The sequence below is a fragment of the Lycium barbarum genome, chromosome 10, assembly GCF_019175385.1.
Source record: "Lycium barbarum isolate Lr01 chromosome 10, ASM1917538v2, whole genome shotgun sequence".
NCBI classification, from domain to species: domain Eukaryota; kingdom Viridiplantae; phylum Streptophyta; class Magnoliopsida; order Solanales; family Solanaceae; genus Lycium; species Lycium barbarum.
Genome location: NC_083346.1, coordinates 20,936,222 through 20,955,427, shown reverse-complemented (window position 1 = coordinate 20,955,427; position 19,206 = coordinate 20,936,222). Strand labels below are relative to the sequence as shown.

Here is a 19,206-nt window from a genome sequence, read left to right as displayed (position 1 = left end):
TTATTTTTTTATGCATCGATAGTGTATGCATTTTTTAGACTATCAGGTTAAGTATACTAATAACAACGCGTAACTTTTCATAATGAACTTAATCCGGTAACCTAAAAAATAAAATAATACTCCATTTATAACCGGTTAAATTAAATTAATAATGTAAAAAATTGTATTATCACAATATATAACTTAAATCCTTTCTTGAAGGCAAAGACATTTATGTGGAATGCACACAGGTCCCATTTGTGGTTCTTGAGCCTTTTCAATTTAATAGCAATTGATGGATTAGAACTATTAAAAGAAGAGGGTCTATTACTTTCAATCTCATAACTATAAACAAATTTCTTTTGCCAATTGATCTTTAATAAACCAGTTCATTTTGATTGGCCTATTAGAAAAATAATTGATGAATTTTACAAATAGCACCAAACTACAATGTGGCGTTCTGTCTACTTTGAGAAGCCTTAGTCTTCAAGTGAAATTACCTCTCAAAATTTTCAATTCTGAAATTTTGTAGAAGTATACGCAACAATTCCTGAAAAATAAAAAGACAATGAAAAAAAAACCACAAATTAATTTTGAAGTCAACAACTTCTCTTGATTAACATGGAAAAAATACTTGAATGTGAAAGAATCAATTATGCAAAATTCATAATCACTTAAATCCAAGGTCAACTTTTTAACATGGGATGCACTACCCCATGGACAAATTAAATAATTAATAGAGAAAGACTCTAAAAAAAAGAAATTTTTTTGAGAAAGACTCATTCCTTTAGCAACCAAATCATAAAAACAAAAGCTTTGCTGGCAAAAATCTTTTTCTTGGTCAATTAAATTCCCTTCTTCATATACAGAAACACAAAGAGATTAGATATAAAAGAGTAGACTAAACAAAAGAAAAAAGAAAAGAGAATTGCAGAAACACAAATGGCCAGACTTATTTGAAATGTTACATTTGCCTTTTTCATCATGTCCTCCACTTAATTCTCCCAATATCTTTGGTACCCTCCAGAAGGAAAATAGCTTTATAACAAAGTTTCTTGAAACAAAAATAAAGAGATTATTTAAAACTATTACAAAGTAACAGGTAGTTTCTTGAACAATATGTCCATGCCACTAAAAAACTTGATCAAAGTCATTGTTCTTGGTGATTGTGGGTAAGTATTTTCACAACCCTTTATCATTTTCTCTATAAAGATGCAATCTTTTTCTTTTTATAATAATTTTCAAGTACCCTTTTGCTGATTTTCTTTAAACTGCATGGTGTTTTGCTTCTGCTAACACTATGACATGATTTCATTCTCAGGGTGGGAAAGACATCTTTGCTAAATCAGTATCCATATGAATATGATCACATCGCATAACCTTTTCATTTAATGTTGTTCAGTTACGGAGTCAGAATTTATTATTCAGGCAATAAATTGTTCTATAACAGTTAAGGTGATTATTTTTTTTTTGTACCAAAATATATTAAGGGATTGCCTGCAAAAGGGCAGAGAACATTTTCTCAAAGTGTGTTATAGAGATGAAAAATATGATGGACTAAAGTTTTAGTCAAGGATTTGTGGTTCCATTAACTGCAAATATAGATATGTTCTCAAGAATTTTAGGGAACAATACAGGGCAACAATTGGAGCTGATTTTTCTACTAAAGAACTACAGATTGATGAAAGAAAAGTCACCTTGCAAGTAAGTGATTTTATTCTTTGAACTTGATTAATGCGAGAAGAGAAATATCCAATATTTTCATATTTTACAAAGTTAAAATTTTCAAAATATTTTTTTTGTGTTGTTTTTTGGTAGATATGGGACACAGCAGGGCAAGAAAGGTTTCATAGCCTAGGTGTTGCATTTTACAGAGGAACAGATTGTTGCATTCTTGTATATGATGTGAATGTGCCTAAGTCATTTGAGACTCTTCAACATTGGCATGAAGAATTCATCAAACAGGTGAGTCAATTAATTAATTAATTATCATGAACTTTTTTCAAGTTGATTATTGGCCATTTTTTTTTAACATGGTTAATTCAAAGTAGTTACTTTATCAGTATGTGATTGATTCCAGGCAGACCTAACAGAGCCTGAAAAATTCCCATTTGTCTTGATTGGTAACAAAGTAGACTTGGATTATGGCAACACTGAGACAGTAAGTTTTTGCTTCTAGTCTCATCTTTGTATGGTTTTACTAAGAGTTTAACTTTTATAAATTGACGAAATATATAATTTTTTACACTATCAACTCACTTAAAAGGTAACACATCTAATTGTCCATAAAAAGTACGACTAGGAACTAGGAAAATAAGGCAGGTTACATGCTCTACATACACCGTTTAAAAAACAAGGGAGCTCGTTGCACGAAGCATACCACATTCATGCAGGATTCGGGGAGGGCCTCACCCCAATGGAATACGATGTAGATAGTCTACTCTGACGTAAGCATCAGTGACTGATTCCACAACTAGGTCACACAGAGACAACTTTACCATTGCTCGAAGGCTCCCCTTCATGCTACTTATACTGATATTATAAATATTCTTTAAAGTGTCGGCTTGTATAAGTTGAAGTTGAATCTTTTTTACTTAAAAGAATCCTAATTACAGGTTCCAGAGAAGAAAGCCAAGGAATGGTGTGCTTCTAGGGGAAATATACAATACTTTGTGACCTCAGCAAAAGAGAATTACAATGTGGATAATGCATTCTTGTGTGCTGCACAACTTGCCCATGCCAATGGAGATGATCAGAACATGTAAGTAGAATAATCACTACTAGAAAGAAATATTTTACACTGAGTATTCATTATAATTCTGTCACAGATTCGAGCGTCACAATATTACCGTTCAAAGAATAGAATTGTCACAAATTTATCATAAATTGATGAACTTCACCACAAAACCCTCACAAATCGGTCGTAATTTTGTGACAAACCTATCAGTCATAAATATTATATTACGATTTACGTCCAAAGGCGAATTTAGAATTTCTAAAACATGGGTGCACCACTAAAAAAAAAGGAAAAAATGTGTTAAGTAGGAATTGATCCCTAGTCAATTAGGTAAAACTCAACCTTCAACAAAGTGCACAATTTAACCCTTCTTGTAGCTAGCATGGGTGTCATTAGTTAAATAGACCATGAGTTCACGTAATCCAAATTTACTACATAAAATCGCCCTGGTTACATCACAAATTTGTGTTTTTTAGTAGTGCAAGTACTAGGGATTAAACATTTTTTACTCCCTCAGCAAAAAAGCCAAATCGGTTCATTATATTTATATTAAAAGTCTATTTAACCAAACAAATTGAGAAATACTAGACACCGAAGCATAAGGAGTAAAATCAGAGCTAAGTGATGATTAAAGGACTAATTAGAACTGCAATTTCGCTTTTCTAGAGTTAGTTTGACTAATATCTAGAGTTAAATTAAATTCAGTATTTCAAATTTAAAATTTAGATATTCAAAAACTATACAAAAAAGAGTATAGGTTACAATTTCTCTCGTATCAATATGATAAAAAAAAAATACATCTCGAAATGTTGGTCAAATTCACGTAGTTTGATTCTCGAGAAGTGAAACGTGACAAGTATTTTGGGACGGAGGGAATATTATTGTTGCTGTTTTTTTTTTTATTTATTTTGACATTTTTCCATTTTTTATTACTAAATGACATTCTCATTTTCTTTTTGAAAATAACCTTTCATTTGCTCCAGTTGGCAGCTATCAGCAGATGACGAAGTGCCTTCTCATTGGTGAGTAATGTGTAAATCAAATAATATAGCAATTTAAATTAAAATAGAAGGTGTAGGATTCTTAATTTTTTTTTTTTTCCTCACTTAAGCACTACTTTTTTCTTTTCTATTTTTCAGTCAGCTCCAAAGAGTACCAGAATCTGTATCAGGAATTGAGCAGCAGAGAGGACGGTGTGCATGTTAATTAATGTCACAAAGTCACAATGACATCCTAATTAATTTGTTAAATCTTTTATTCTTTATTGTTTTTAGATATTTGGTACGTCCATAATTTTCTGAAGCTTTACTATTGTTTAGTTCCATAGAAATTCACTCTCTTTGATGGATAAGAAAAAATAAAATTTTCTAGCTAAATTTGGCATATTCCTAATAATGAATAATGTCAAAATGCGCATTTTGTCATTGTATTTTCAACTAATTTGATTTATTCCCAATGTTATTGTAACCAGTAAATTTAACTTCTTTTTTTTTCTATTTTCTGTTTTTTTTTAAAAAAAAATCTTGATTTTAAGAAATTGCCATGGGGGCATTTGGATCTGCGGCAAAATCTCGTGTTCGAGGATCCAATCCTATGTGTGTTTGCAAAAACGAGTATAAATAAAATTGAAGATACAATTCCAAACCTGTTTTCTCAGCTCAAAATACAGAACATCTAAATTTTGAATACGTCCGTCAGGTAGGATGAGTGACAAATCATGGCCCAATACACTTATCAAGTTTGTCAAGCTAGGATTAAAAATAAAGTAACTCTATTTAAAAATAAATAACAAATATAGACTACACTAAATCAGATCTTGATCAAGTTTTCAAAATTGCATAAAAATTGAACTCCAATTTTAGTTTTAGTTTTGAAACTGAATCAGCTGTTAATGTTTTATTCAGTAATTTCATCTGCAAACTGAAGCCAACCCCCCGAACGTGGGGCTAATAAAATATGGACTTTGATAGGGAAAAAATAAAAAACTGATAAACACATGATTACGGCAGAACATGCTATTTTTCTTTATCTTCTGAGAAATCAAACCAATGACAGCTTCTATGGGACTGAAGACAGTACTCCTAACCTATAACATAGTTAGAAATCATTCGACAAAATTTTGCTTTTGCAAAGGAACTAGTACAAAATTGGACCTATAAATGATTGCATAAATAGTGGTGGTGATGGTGGCGATGAAGAAGCTAATGTGATGTGAGATACGCATTATCTCGCTCTACTCCTCCCCCTTTGCAATGAAGCAATAGGAGGAGAAATTGTGACGTCGACATGACTAACTCTTCCTCTTCTTATGTGATTTGGATCCAGAGTTGCTTTTGTATCTTTTCTTGTCACTCTTTTCAGTCTTCTCCGGTGTGGAATGCTTCTCCAACTTGCTTTTGTTGGATTTTAAACTAACTACACCACTAGAACCACCGATCTTCCCACCACCATTCTGGAGAGCATTTTCAAAATCAGCCTCTCTATCTACTATAGCGTATTGCTGAAATAGTTCTGGGTCCAACAAATCCTCCGTCGTCTTGGCTTTCATCTCATCCTAGATATGATCTTAGGTAAGTAGACATCTTTACAAATGGGAGAAAACTTGCACAGACAAGAGCAAGCAAATTCAAACCTGGGCTTCCCTTGCAGCATCATTAAGATCTTCATCTAGAGATATAGGATGTGGGTCCAACTTAATCTGAAACAAGAAGGAAAAATAGCCTCCGTTAATGTTCAGCGAAGATAGAAGATACGCAGTTACATTGTTCAAATCTTGAGGCAAACTAACATGAGAAACGTTAGAATATAACCCTTATGTTGACTAATTGACACAGAGCATGACGATGCACGCAGATATTTTTCATTTTTTTAGTTTCTCCTTCTCTTAGCATAGGACGTTTGGGAGAGTGAAATAAATAACTGATCTACTTACTGCTTTAAGCCGAGATACGGTTGACGATTCAAATTCTTTTGATCTAAGATTATGCAGGTATTTGGAAAGCCTCTTCATGACTTTCATGAACAAGGACAATATCTGCTGCCTTTCCAAATTCATTTCTCCCTGAAAAATAAAAAATAAAAAGAGTGAACTCGGAGCACTGGAGTTTATTGAATGAAATATCTTATTTAGTTGGGCTGTGATTAAGGATAATTAGCAGCCTTAACAAATTTAAAAAAAAAAGGGTATTTAACAGCACAAGGCCCTGATAGTTCTGACTTCTGAATAACCTATTCAAAATAAAGACAAGCAAGCCAGCAAACCTCTATTTCAGGGATGTCTTTGTGCTGCACGCCATAGCAAAGCAAAAGAGAAGCCTGGACATATGAAAGTGAAACTGGAATATGCTCCAAAAAGTACTCACGCGCAAGTTTTTGAGCAACATCACGAATCTGTGAAAAATTAACGTCGAAAATAAACAAAAATCCAAATGTCAGGCACTTTTGGGATGTATAAAAATCGCTTGCGCTAGGAAATAATGGAACGGTGTCCACCCACCAAATATCGGTAACGTTTCAAAGGTTTGTTTTTAGACACATCTTTTATCCCTTCATTTCTTTCCCCTTTCTAAATTCAGTGTTTCAAGTTATTCAGGCATGTTTACCCAATGTTTGTCTCAAAGTACAAGCTCCATGTGATTGCTGATATTGAAACATATCACTACTCCATATAACATATTTTCACTCTCCTCACTAATTAGATCTAACCAGTAGTCAATAAGGTTAATTGAAAAGCATTCTTAGCCTTTTTCTTAATATGACTATTGATATAACACATCTGCCACCAACCCATTTCAACAAGTAAAATTGTATCACAAGAGATCTTGCTTCACTACTTGCTTCAACTCAGATCTTACCAAGGGATAGTCAATAAGGCTATTTGAGTAAGCTTCAAGTCTCTTCATCTCATGAGGTTCCAGAACAAACTTCATGTAGATTGAAAGTTCACTTGAAGCAGAAGAAGCAGGGTCCTGCTCCGCAAAGTTGATCTTTGGATCAAAGACACTGCAAGATTATGGACATTATAAGCATATCTAAAGAGACATACATATTAACTAACCACCAAAATATATATTTTTACCTCATAGCAAGCTTGTAGTTCATCTTCCGGTAGGTAGAACCCAACAGTTCGACTAACCTTCGCTTGTAATCTGAGCATGTTATAAGACAACATCAATATATTGAAATAGGAATAGAAGACAATTCTAAAATTAAAGAAAACAAAATAATAGAATAAATACAAGCTACTACAAGAATTATAACTTGTTAGATTGACGGGATGCTGATACAAGGGAGGGAGATAAGAAAGTGAGAGGGCAACGTATGAAACTTGTATCTCTGTCTTCTCCAAATTTTGGACCGGCATGCGGAGGACAAGTTTTACCTTCTCAGTGAACTATAGTTTTCGTTACCGAGATATCTTTTTTTTTTCATTGTTCCCAGGGATTTTTTGGCTGCTTGCTGCTCGCCCCTATCTCTAAAGTGACCTGGAACACAAGCTTTACCAGCCAACCCGATCTGACCTTCGAAACTCTCTTCTCATACCCCTCGTTCGTCGTTCCAGGCGTACTCCAGTTAGCTCTTCTCTTACAGAGCCTTGGAATGCGGAGGACAAGTTTTACCTTCTCAGTGAAATTTTTCGGAATTCCAAAAGTTGCTTGTACTGAAGTCACTACTTTCTTAACAATATATAGAAACTGACGAACATATATGAGGAATCGTAAAATTTGAGTTCCTCTTTATAATGGCACAAGATTATCTTCCCATCTCCTTTCAGTTCCTTTAGATGATAAGGTAAAAAAATAGAGAAGAACAAAAACAACTTATCACCTCGATAGTAGGAACCATAAAAGCCCCACTCATCTGACCCAGCATCTTCAACATCATCATTTTTCAATGCCTTCAAAACCATGCATGTGTACTCGCCAGTTACGCTATTCTGATTCATCCAATCACATGTTGATCACAATTAATCCTCAACCGCAAACATCTAAAAAGAATTTAAGGAACGAAGGACTCTGAGACTTACCGGGGCATTGCCTATGAAAAATGGAGCAAACTTATGATTTCTCCAAAAGCGGAAGAGATCCAATGTAAGTCCAAATGAGACCCCAAGGTAATGGAGTCTTTCAGATCGCCTTTCACGTAAAGGGACAAGCAACGGAGGAAGATCTGATCTTGGTTTTATATTTTCTTCTTGCAAAGAGACCTGCAAGGAAGGTGGTTTGAATTCAATAACAAAAAGCAAACAAATGTCCTAATCCCATATAGAAGTCGTTTGCCATATTACAGCAAATGGTTAATCAGAAAGCCTCAACACAATATACACACTAGACAAACCACATCAATATGAAGGAAATACAGACAATCAATGAGAAATAGTATTATGATTTAACACTGCTAAAGAAAGTACAATGATACAACTTTTTGGCAATTTTAGGACACCCAAATGATAACAGAGAAGCCAATAACCTAAAGTAAAAACTGCAAAGTCAGATCAACTAAGATTACCTTCTCTGCAGCTTCAGTTACATTGACTTGAGGAGTCTCCAATGTATCTTCTATCTCTGCTTCGGATAATTGCGTCAACTGACCCTCAAAGTACCTATTAGCAGCAAATTAACTTATTGCGCCTCAAAGATTCACGGGAAGATATGCATTAACTGGATTATGTCAGTGAATACAGATGGATTAAATCCATTCAGTACAAGAAGCAATAATATGTCATTAACTAACGCTTTGAAAGAATGTCACATCTTTAAATCTTGCACAAGTTAACAAATGCATTAGAGAAACCCTATGAACATACCTGGTGAAATGATAGAAATCTAGAAATGAAAACCTAAAAGCCATGCATATTAAATATGCAGCTTCACAAGTGTAAAAGGAAACCCCACTATGAAGATTTGCAAGTGTAAAAGAAAGAAGTCAACAAGTGCACAACCCTTTTCTATCATCATCAACAATCAACATAAAAACATAAACATCACAAAGAAGCAAATTTGAAAATGTTATTCTTGTGCACCCTCCCGGAAATAAACATTTTGCATGATTTTAGCATTTAAGCAGCTGCCACTTTTCATATATACTGCACTAAGATCCACCACTGAAACAGTCACCGGCTTACCACATACTCTTAAGGTTTCTTAAAACCTGCTAATCCGCTTTTGAATCTTCATCCAGGAAAAGCACTCTAGATTAAGTAGTACCCTGTAATTATCCTCATTTGAGATTATACTGAGCAGTCATTTCACATCATTTTGGGTAGGCAAAGGTGTGTTGCTCGGAGGCCATCAAGGCCATTTTCGGGATTCACAGTGGTATGGATTTTAGTAAAATCTTTGTTGCGCCAAACTACAAAGGTCCTTGACCTTTGACATACAAATAGAGAACAATGATATGAATGCTTGCAGCCTAGGCATAAACCAACTGAACCAATCAATTCACAGTCAAACAAAACAATAACAAGCAATCGACAGAATACTCCCTTTTCCTTGAATTTTCTTTGGAGAATGGTAACAAGTTTATATATAAAAGGTGAACTACACAGCTTGTGAATGGTAACAAGTTTATATATAAAAGGTAAACTACACAGCTTGTGTAGTTTGACTAGTTTCCCAAATTTAAAGTAAAGTACAAGTAAAGTTCCTAGTTGTATGACTTCTTACATAAAAGAAAGACTATAAAAAACTAGCCTCGGGTCTAGTGCCTGGGAGCATTTAGGAAAGAGAATCGTACTTAAGCATCCTTATTCACAATTCACCTGCTTCCCTTGAATTTATCTTATGTTGAGCTTTCCAAATAAAAGCAGTAGCTAGCTTTTGTTACTTCGCCTCTCCATGCGTTTTGCTCGGAATATTCATCTCCAACCTCCACTAATACTCAGGTCATAAGGACTTTTTTTTACAAGATAAGGTTATATTTAGCCATCAGAATTTAAAGAGTACCTCCCCAACAGAATATTCAAGTTATGAGCAGAATATGATGTGAGTCCTGGGACTTTAAGAAAACCTTCCTCACCACCATCAATCCACCCAAAACTCATCATACTGCCCCTCACTTAAAAGTGCAATGATAGAAAAGGGTATTAAACCTTTTCAATCCTTCGAGAAAAGAGCAAGCACTTGCTTCATTTTCATCATCTAAGCCAAAATTCACACAATAACTACATCATGCAATACCACCACCCCCCCCCCCCCCCCCCCACAAAAAAAATTAACTTGACTTATTTTTCTTTATATGGTGGTTATGATTTTTATTTTTTTCAATTGCTCGCCCATGAACAATCTATTCTTGATGATTACCCAAACACACAAATTACTCTTTTAAGTTCAATATGAGGGAGAAAAGAGCTTCTTGCTGTCCAGAAAGCTTCCAGACGATGAGGAGTTGTCTACAAAAAGTTATTTTGGGTTTTGGACTAAAATGACAAAATTATAAGTTTGGACAAACACAAAATGGTGATGGTGCTAACCATCTACACTCATGTAGTAGGTTAGCAAAACTATAGATATATAAGCAACGGCTTATGGAGCAGCTTAATCATTCACAAATTATAGAAAACCAAATGTGATCGAAGCAACTGTCAAATCATATTGAAAACTTAAGGATGTGAGAATTGTAGTGAAATTTGAAGGTACCTGGTGAGGAGCTCAACGGCAGCAGAACCATATCCAAGCTGCAACACCACAGTGAGACACGGTTAGACATGCTGATAAAGTAAGGAAATAAGCTGTTGGAAACTTTTCATAAACCTCCCTCCATCTCTGCTTCTAAACATAAACCTCCACTGTCGTAAGATATGCAGACCGTCCTCATTTTGAATTTTTTTTCAATGAGATTGGGTTAAGATGATAAGGATCCTGAGATATTCCAAATCTGTCTTTTTCCAGCTTTAATTAATAGTGCTAAATTTGTATCGCAAATCTCCCCTTAAATTCTTTTATACTACAAAATTGGTGTGGAACCTTCGCCATATCTTCAACAATAATCAAATTTAAAGAAAATTCTTCTTCCCAACACTTGTATTTTAGAATAGATCAACTAACAATGATAATGGGTCCAATGGATCTTGTATTTTAGAATAGATCAACTAACAATGATAATGGGTCCAATTGACGGCAAAGTACTTCTGCATATGGTCAGCTTTGTTGCCTACTTAAGGTTTTTGCTTAAGCACTATAATTATACTGTAGTCTATTATTTAGGATGTAATGAATTTATGGCCTAATTGCTTTTACACATGTCCATGAATTTAACTTTGTAGTTTTACATTGGTCACATTTGACAAATACAGCAATATATGCAATTTTAATAGAAATAGCCTTGCCATTTTATCAAACGGATGAAGCATAATGACTAAATTACCAAGAAAAAAATAAAATGAAATTCTTGCAGCTGAAAATTATTATTGTTTTTCCTTCATCTTTTCTACCGATAAATTTCCATGAACTAATTTGTTTCAAAATAAATTATGTGGAAGGACTTTATTTCTGTACAAATTTTGTCGCTTAAACACAGTCTCATTCGTTCAATCAATTCCCTCAGTTCCAAGCTAGTCAGGATTGGCTTTGCAAATCCTTTATATCCACTACACTCCATCCGGGCTCATTTCTTTCCAATACCAAACTATTTGTCTTTTAAGGCAAAACAGGTCACCATATCGTCTTAAACCATGAAGGAGATCAATATGACAAAGACAAACCTAAAGGGAGGTCTAATAAAATCTTTTACTAGATTTTTAGAATTGGTAAGCATTACCCTCATAGCACTCGGATGTGTGGCAATGCGTATGATTCGGGCACCTGAAAGGCTTGGGAATACATGATCAGCAAACTGCTGAGAGAACTTCCAAGGTATCTGATCTCCAAACGGCTGACGACCTTGGCTCAAAGCATTTTTAGCAGACTCCTGAGATATCTGACCCTCTAGGCAGACCTGTGTGTTTAAGTCAAATTAAGACATAGATCAAAAACTCTTAATGTCTTTGATTCCAAGTAAATGTTAAGGTGAAATAAATGAAATACCATCTATTTAATTCTCAGAAGAACTGAATGAAACTAGTAAAAAGACCACAAAGAAAAAGTAATTTTCTATCAAGCAAATCTTGAAAGTTCCTCTAGACTTATCAGAAATAAACTAATACTGGCCATACAGCCAATTGGAACACCAGATAGAAGTAACGCAAAGAAGAGAATTGGCTCGGCATATAAGAATACTGAAACTAATCGTAGCAAGTCAATATCGTGCTTGCAGAGGATTTATAACAAATGCAGCATCCCAAAGAGAACATTTGCGTAACAGCTATAGAACATTTGCGTAATAGCTACAGACCACTAACCTGGATGACACAGAGAATATCAGGAAGACGATTTTCTGACTCATCAACAGGGGCTGCGAAAAAAAATTAGTGAGACACTCGTGCATTTACTTAATGCGCAATTTATTTATCGTGATCTATTGAGAAGCATCAGCTGATTTAATTATACCTAGTAGCACAAACAAGTGGTGAGCTGGAGCATCAGCCATCAATTGTAAATCATTTGGAGAATTTTTGTAATGAGAAGCAACATAAAGGGCCATCATTCTCTGCAAATGTTTCAAAGCAAAAGGATCAAAATATATCAAAGTTGACCATGCAAAAATCAGCCTAAAAAATATATTACTTCAAAGCAAAGGTGATTTACCTGCAAAAATAACTCACTGTCTTTATGATAAGAGAAAAGTGTGTCCCGGTTAACATAGTAGATATCACAATCACCCGGTTCGGGTAACCTGATTGAAGAAAAAAGAATTGTAACTGGAGATAAGACATGGTTGACTTCTGCAGGAACTAGGTTAAGCCAAAGAAGATTTACCTTCTGATACTTGGGATACTATTTGTAACATCCAAACAGAGCAAAGCATTAAGCCACCGTTCAATGCGATCACCAGAAGCATATCTAATGGATTCACTCAATTCTATCTTTTTGAAAAGTCGACCTACATTTGATGATAAAATCTAGATTTTAAACAACTAGATGAATGAAACAAGATTTTGCACAGAGCACAATTTATGATACCACTACTGCAATCATGAGAAGCAAAAGTACACTATGGTAAAAGATTCATACTCATGAATGAACACAACCCTAAGGGAAAGCAATATTTTATAGGCACAAGGGCGTATTATCAGTATTTACTTAAATAACTCCAGTTTGATTCATCATAATACTTGGGTTTACTCTAGAACTTCCAGTCATAGAAAGCTTTCCATTATTTAATTCGCAAGTGGCCTGCAAGAACTTTGGAGTTTGAATATTTCAAAAGCATGTGCAGTTACCAGTTTCAAAAAAAAAAAAAAAAAAAAAAAAAAAATCAAAGGCATGTATTATGAGTATTTGCTTGTAAATAACTCCATGGTTTTACTTGCAAACATCCAGCCATAGAAAACTTCACCAAGATCTAAGATACAACCAAACCTGCATTGCCCAAGGCATGATTTAAGTCTTAAGATAGGAAGGCCTGTGTTATTTAACAAATACAAGCACAATTCCAGATTATCTCCTTCCTTTTAGTAACTATAAGGAGTTCCCAACCCAATATCAGTGCTCTCTCACCTCAGTTTTCTTTGCTTTCCTAGTTCCTCCTGATAAAATTATATTTCAGGATACATGGACTCTACGCACCGTAAGTCGAGCGATCGACTAGCAAATGTCGAGCTGAAATACCTGAAAGTGCACTATCTGCACTTTTGGACTGCTGACTTTGCTCCTCTAGTTGCTGCAGCAACTTCAATGATAGGGATCTTCCAGTGCCTTCATAGCTTTAAAAACAAAAATAACAAGGATAGAGTAATCATCAGCTCCGTTAACCCCAGGGTAAACACACAAGACTCTGTCAGAATAATTCTTCTGTCATAAAAGAGAGTAAGAAACAAAACTGCAAGAAGCAACATATATTGGAAAAGGAGTGGAAAGGTTCTTTGGAGAGCGTAACATTACTAGACAGAAAGTAAGCAGCACACAGCTTCATACCCATTCACAGTTGACGCAAGGAAGACGAGATAAGGACCAAGCAAAAATTTGACAACAGGTAATGGAATAGCTGCTGCTTCATCAACCACCAACAATTCGACTTGCGATAGCTTTTCATGCTCATGTGGTAGTATATACTGGCATTGCATAAATGATGTAGAGAACATCAGAAACTCAGACATACAAATTAATTTCGAAAAACATGATAAAGTACATCGATGATATACTTGCAAAAACTTTTTTGCAACGAATGAAAAGTAGGGTGTAATAGATATGTTTGTGAGGAGAGGAAAAATTTTAGTTTGATAATCCCAGTACATTGACAACCTTAAGAGAACACAAAAGCACAAGCGATGGAGAAATACAAGAAATCTTGCCGTATATAAATCACCACCAAGAGGAACTAAATAGGAGCAAATTTTCAAAATGCCTTCAAAGTTCAAGGACAAGGGAAACGGAAGGTGCAGAAAGTGATGTCAGATGTGCTGGGAAAGTGGAAGAGCCATAATCACGATATGACTCCTCCTCGCAGATATTACTGACCTGAATTGTCTGTCTGTGCTGCTTATAGATGTTGATCCTCACGGTAGCTTTTTTAAACTCCGGGTTATTGCTTTTCACAATATCATAATCAAGGTGTTCCTGTAATTAAAATACATATAATGAGGCAGCAGAAATGTGAAAACAATCTCTGGTACCAATTAGACGTGAGACAAGAAAAATCCCATGCCCGAGAAGTTAAAGAAAATGGCACACTATGTATAAGTTTGAAGTTTCTACAGACATCTCAGCAGGGTAAGCATTTTCTCACGCTTAAAGGCTCAAAGGGAAAAAGAACATCCCTGGAAAAGATATATTTCATACAGAATATGCAAATCCACCCTGATCAAGCAGATATATTTGCAGCATACCTTGTACTCGAGCATTTGGAAACCCTTGCAGACAAAATCAAACAGAGTTTTCAGATTTTCAGGACTAGGCGCTGTTACGAAAATATTGGAATACCTGTAATAGCAAACTATAAAAGTTAGCAAAACACAGAGGATCACAGAGAGGAAAGGATATTGAAACCCAGACCACATTTACCCTGCAGCAACAGCCCCTGCAATTGCCAACCCAAGAGCAGCTGACTTCCCCCGGCCACGAGCAGCAAGAAGAGCAACAGTGCTTCGAAGCGACTTATCCAGAATAGAGTCAAGAAATGTGATCACTGCTTTTCCCTATTTCAGCAAAAAAAAAAAAAAAAATCTTAAATTGCAGTAAACCCATGACTGCTATTTATGGTGAACCTCGGTATTATAAGTTAATACTGAATCCATCCATTTAAGCTAGTAAAGGTAGATTTACTATCAGACTAAAAATTACAATTAAGAAAAACTACAGATTTATTTAATGAACGGATGGAAGAATGGGACTTTTTTTTTACGAAAGGGAAAAGCAAGAACTTCAACAGACAATAATTGCAGCGATGAGGATTTAACATGCAAGTTAAGCCACAAATAAAAATTCCTAACTTCAAGATATAAGCCCACATAGTGATATTTTTATTTATCAGCAAGTCATTTTCTTTAGTTAGTAGGTGAAACTCTGTTCTATTTATCAGAAGTACGTGAAGCTTTATTCTATTTATGAGTGGATGCCTGGTTGGACCAACTGAACCATATGATTCTACGAGAGAAGGATTGCACAATTCGACCAGCGGGTTTTTTCACTCTGTATTCACGTGAACTTTGGATGGAGAAATCTGCTTTTGGTGATTTCATCAAAAATTAAGAGAAAAAGGCATTTAGAACTTAATTGTGCTGACAACTCTCACATTCTGACGCCAAGATAGTTAATTTTCAATCCAAAAAATTAGGAAAATAATTATTTTATTTGAACTGAAAAAAGAATAAGACACTACAAGCACCAATAATGATTAAGCTTTAAATAAACAAGCTCCAAGTTCCAGGCAAGTTCTTATGTATGGTTGTACTTGCTACGGCACCATTTTATGCTGTCTATTTGGGGAAAGAATCACATTACAGATTAAGAAAAATGAGTACTCATGCATAAGCGTTCAGGTCATTATGTCCTGTTAATCCTGTGTTTTAAACAGTAACTCAGTTAAATAATCTTTTTGCGTTCAAGTAACTCTTTATCCTGGGGGCTAGTTCCACATAGCCTAGTAACTGGCCACGTATGACATATTCTTTTTATCAGGAAAAAACATTCAAAGAAAGCCATGTATGACATATTAAGAGAACATTTGAGAAACAAATGCCAATTCTCACAGTTCAAGCAAAGTAACCAACCTGGTCCAAGGTACAGCATTTCCGAATAAGAGGACCGACAGGGAAGTCTTCATTCAACTGTTCTTTTAAATTCCTTAATTCTCTTTCAGCTTCTGAAAGCCCCTCAGAGTCCTTCATCAAAGTAAATAAGAAAAGAATCAAGAATACTTATATCACAATTCAAAGATAACAAAAATAGTTTATCGTGTACTAAAAGTGACTCCAGCAAGAGTAGTTCTTTCGCAATTCAACATCCGATGTGATGTAATTATATATCGGCATTGGATTTAATATGGACTATCATCAGAATCAGCATATATTATCTAAGATAGAAATCACTAAATCGAACAACTCATGACCGAACTGATCCAGGAAGAAGTTTACCTCTTTAACAGGAACAGCAGTAATTTTCTTCATATGGGAGGAGATTGGTAGAATATTTAATTCATCATCCATGACAATACATGTTTCACATGATGCAAGAGAGAGTATAAATCGCTCATTAAAGCGACCAGTAGCACGTGAATGGGATTCTGTACGAAACCTGGAGTGAACATCCTGCATATTCAAAAAACTTTACTGAGCTTTAACATTAAGAAAGCATAGAAAACCAACTAGTTATCTGCAAGCTAGCACCGGCTTCTTCATTCAAATACTCTTTTTTTGTGTGTGTGTGATCAGTTGAAATCTTATTTAACAAATAAAAGAGCAAAAAAGAAAAAACAATAAGAAGTAACAAAGGAACAGATGCCATTAATCTACTAGTTATTCAAAGTTTTCCAGCCTAGAAAGTCGAGCAGTTGGTATTGGAGTGTACCATGGCCATGGTGAAGAGGCTGGTTAGAGAGGACAAATTTCGAAGCAACAATACAATTAGCCCACCACCTTCAACTGTCTCTATTGTTCTCGCAAGAAGATTGGGTGTTAAAGCCTCGAAATCCTAGAACATCATAGAGGAAAAGAAATGAAACTTTACCAAACATCACGACAACGATAGAGGGACTTAAAAGAGAAAATAGGTAGCCGGTTTGCTTTAAATAGTTTATGGAAATTTCAAGCTTCTCAGTTACCTGCAATATGCACATGCCAAAAGTGTTTCCTAGAATTCTTTCTGAATCTCTATACAAGCAATAGCTGACGCCTCCAGTTTCAACAAAAAGGTCAAATGGATCTGCTTTTTCAGGGTCCAGTACTCCCTGCTGCATCATTTTTTTCATTTGCTTCTTTCTCTTTTTCTTGTGACTGCAAAAAGATGATTGACTCTATCATTGACCAACTGTCTAAATGACTAAGAACATCTACCAAGACAAACTTATATGAACACGATGAGAAAAAACACAGAATAAACTCCCCACTAATACCTCACAAAAGAATGACCCTTGCATTCCTTCCACTCACCAGCAATATCCAGTAAATTTACACCATATATATAGCTAAAATTAACTTTTAGCACAAGAGTCACTAAAGTTTCAACTTTCAACATTCACAAAAAAATGTAGTTTCTTCAATAACACAACTTAAGCTTACGTTCTTATCATATTCCAACTGGGCAGAGCGTGTGTTCGGTATGGAGGAAAACATTCTCCAGAAAACGTTTTCCAATTTTTCCATGTTCGATTGGCCGAAATTTTTGGAAAATATTTTCTATGAAAATAAGTTCCTTAAAAATGAGGAAAATGACTTTCCTAGTGGAACTAGGGAAAACAAGTTCCGCAAGCGGTATTCCACATTGACTGTATCATCCCCACCCTCCAGCACACCTCATCTTCACTCCCATCTCCTACCCCCAGCCCCATCTCCCATTGTATTTGTCTTAGATTACATACAATTGCTTTTAGGATAATATTTTTTGCTTACATACCGGACACAAAAAAAATAAGTAACAAATCCACTTATTTTCTATGGAAATCATTTTCTGCATACCCAACACACCCATAGAGTTCTCACAGTTTCTTTGTGTCAAATAAAACCCATGGCATCTAACTCGAATTTCAATTACGAATTTAATCCAACTTTCACATAGGATTAACCAATTCAGATATCAATAAAGAAAACAAATAACAACCTACATCCATAATCCATTATTAAAATAAAGATAGGAAAAGAAAAAAAAAAAAAAAAGGAAACTTGGGAGTAGGTAGAGAACCTCAAGTTTGTCCTCATAACATCAAAGCACATTAGGCTGCGATTTCAAAACATCTTTGCTCAACATGGAATTCAGATTAACAAGTGGAATTCCACATTGACTGTGTCCTCTCCACCCTCCAACACACCTCATCTTCACCCCCACCCCTGTAGCCTCCCTCCCCACACACCTACCCCCACCTAACATAGTATTTGTCTAATATCATATACAAATGGCTTTAGGATAATATTTTTTGCTTACATACCGAACACAAGAAAATAAGTAAGTAAGTAAGTGTCTCACCTGCTAAGTTCAAGTTTGTCTTTATAGCACCAAAGAACATTAGGCCTTGACTTCACTACAGCTTTGCTCAACATATAGTGCAGATTAACAATCTATTTTATTCCATTAAAAAAAAAAAAGAGTTAGATACAAGTATTTTTCACAAAGTTATACAGAGATAATAAAAGAGTAAATGATGAAAATTGAATTGCCTGGTCACGAGATTTGTCACCAATAATAACAAACATTGAACGGTGACGATTTTTAACACCATTTTCAATTAGGGTTCTAATGCGTTCATCCACTTTCTTCCTCATATTTGTTTTTGTTAAGGTTCTTCTTCTTCTTTCACCTTAACTGATGTGTATCTGCTATGCTTGCTATGTTCTAGTACTAGGGTTTAAAGAGGGTTTTAGTAAACCGGTTTCTTTTTGTATTTAAAAAAAATTAAGGTAAGATTGTATTTATTTTGGTAGAAAATATACATGATAAGAATGGTCCCTTATGTTTGAGGGTGGTCGCAAATAGTCTCTGAAGTAGGTTAAGACTTTTTAGTTTTCCGTTAACTATTAATTAAATTTAGTATAATTAACTCGTATAAAGGGAAAACTACTTATACAGAGAAATATTTACTAAACGTGACAATTATTTTCCTTATTTACAAAATATAACGATATTTTACGAAACATGATGGATTTTCATATATTTTTCTTTTTAAAATTTTATTTTCAAAAAATAATTTAAAAAATATATATTTTTTAAAAAAATAAAAAAATTGATTTTAAACTTAAAAAAAAA

The 19,206-nt window shown here is 34.7% G+C and overlaps 2 protein-coding genes across 3 annotated transcripts; one reads left to right on the top strand and one right to left on the bottom strand.

Moving 5' to 3' along the window:
* The first annotated feature begins 650 nt into the window (after positions 1-650).
* On the top strand, positions 651-4,177 carry LOC132615911 (ras-related protein Rab7-like). 2 transcript variants are annotated; one of them, XM_060330507.1, is made up of 8 exons: positions 664-1,151; positions 1,301-1,327; positions 1,584-1,683; positions 1,798-1,944; positions 2,060-2,140; positions 2,595-2,740; positions 3,700-3,738; positions 3,856-4,177. In XM_060330507.1, exons 1-8 carry the CDS (start codon positions 1,099-1,101, stop codon positions 3,920-3,922), a joined length of 660 nt encoding a protein of 219 aa, XP_060186490.1. In that variant the 5' UTR covers positions 664-1,098; the 3' UTR covers positions 3,923-4,177. The 2 variants fall into 2 exon arrangements, with proteins under 2 accessions (XP_060186491.1, XP_060186490.1); XM_060330508.1 differs by lacking the exon at positions 1,301-1,327 and having other exon boundaries at positions 651-1,151; positions 1,617-1,683.
* A 539-nt stretch (positions 4,178-4,716) lies between these two features.
* On the bottom strand, positions 4,717-18,840 carry LOC132613908 (RNA cytidine acetyltransferase 1-like). The gene is made up of 26 exons (XM_060328204.1): positions 18,621-18,840; positions 18,430-18,521; positions 17,072-17,243; positions 16,819-16,941; positions 16,386-16,559; positions 16,023-16,133; positions 14,815-14,948; positions 14,640-14,733; positions 14,272-14,370; positions 13,729-13,865; positions 13,423-13,517; positions 12,571-12,694; positions 12,400-12,487; positions 12,202-12,301; positions 12,054-12,106; positions 11,474-11,650; positions 10,354-10,391; positions 8,225-8,318; positions 7,743-7,922; positions 7,544-7,652; positions 6,795-6,864; positions 6,571-6,718; positions 5,978-6,106; positions 5,649-5,777; positions 5,349-5,414; positions 4,717-5,270 (listed from the first exon to the last, which is right to left on the bottom strand). The coding sequence occupies exons 1-26, from the start codon at positions 18,723-18,725 to the stop codon at positions 5,007-5,009; spliced, it is 3,105 nt and encodes a 1,034-aa protein (XP_060184187.1). The 5' UTR covers positions 18,726-18,840; the 3' UTR covers positions 4,717-5,006.
* Between the last annotated feature and the right edge of the window lie 366 nt (positions 18,841-19,206).

Bases quoted from the DNA above. Each gene is read 5' to 3' on its own strand.
- LOC132615911 (XM_060330507.1), top strand. From the start codon at position 1,099: ATGTCCATGCCACTAAAAAACTTGATCAAAGTCATTGTTCTTGGTGAT. The intron at 2,141-2,594 runs GTAAGTTTTTGC...TCCTAATTACAG, and splicing joins ATTATGGCAACACTGAGACA to GTTCCAGAGAAGAAAGCCAA. The intron at 3,739-3,855 runs GTGAGTAATGTG...TCTATTTTTCAG, and splicing joins GACGAAGTGCCTTCTCATTG to TCAGCTCCAAAGAGTACCAG.
- LOC132613908 (XM_060328204.1), bottom strand. From the start codon at position 18,725: ATGAGGAAGAAAGTGGATGAACGCATTAGAACCCTAATTGAAAATGGT. The intron at 7,923-8,224 runs GTAATCTTAGTT...CCTTCCTTGCAG, and splicing joins TAACTGAAGCTGCAGAGAAG to GTCTCTTTGCAAGAAGAAAA. The intron at 6,719-6,794 runs GTAAAAATATAT...ATAATCTTGCAG, and splicing joins AACTACAAGCTTGCTATGAG to TGTCTTTGATCCAAAGATCA.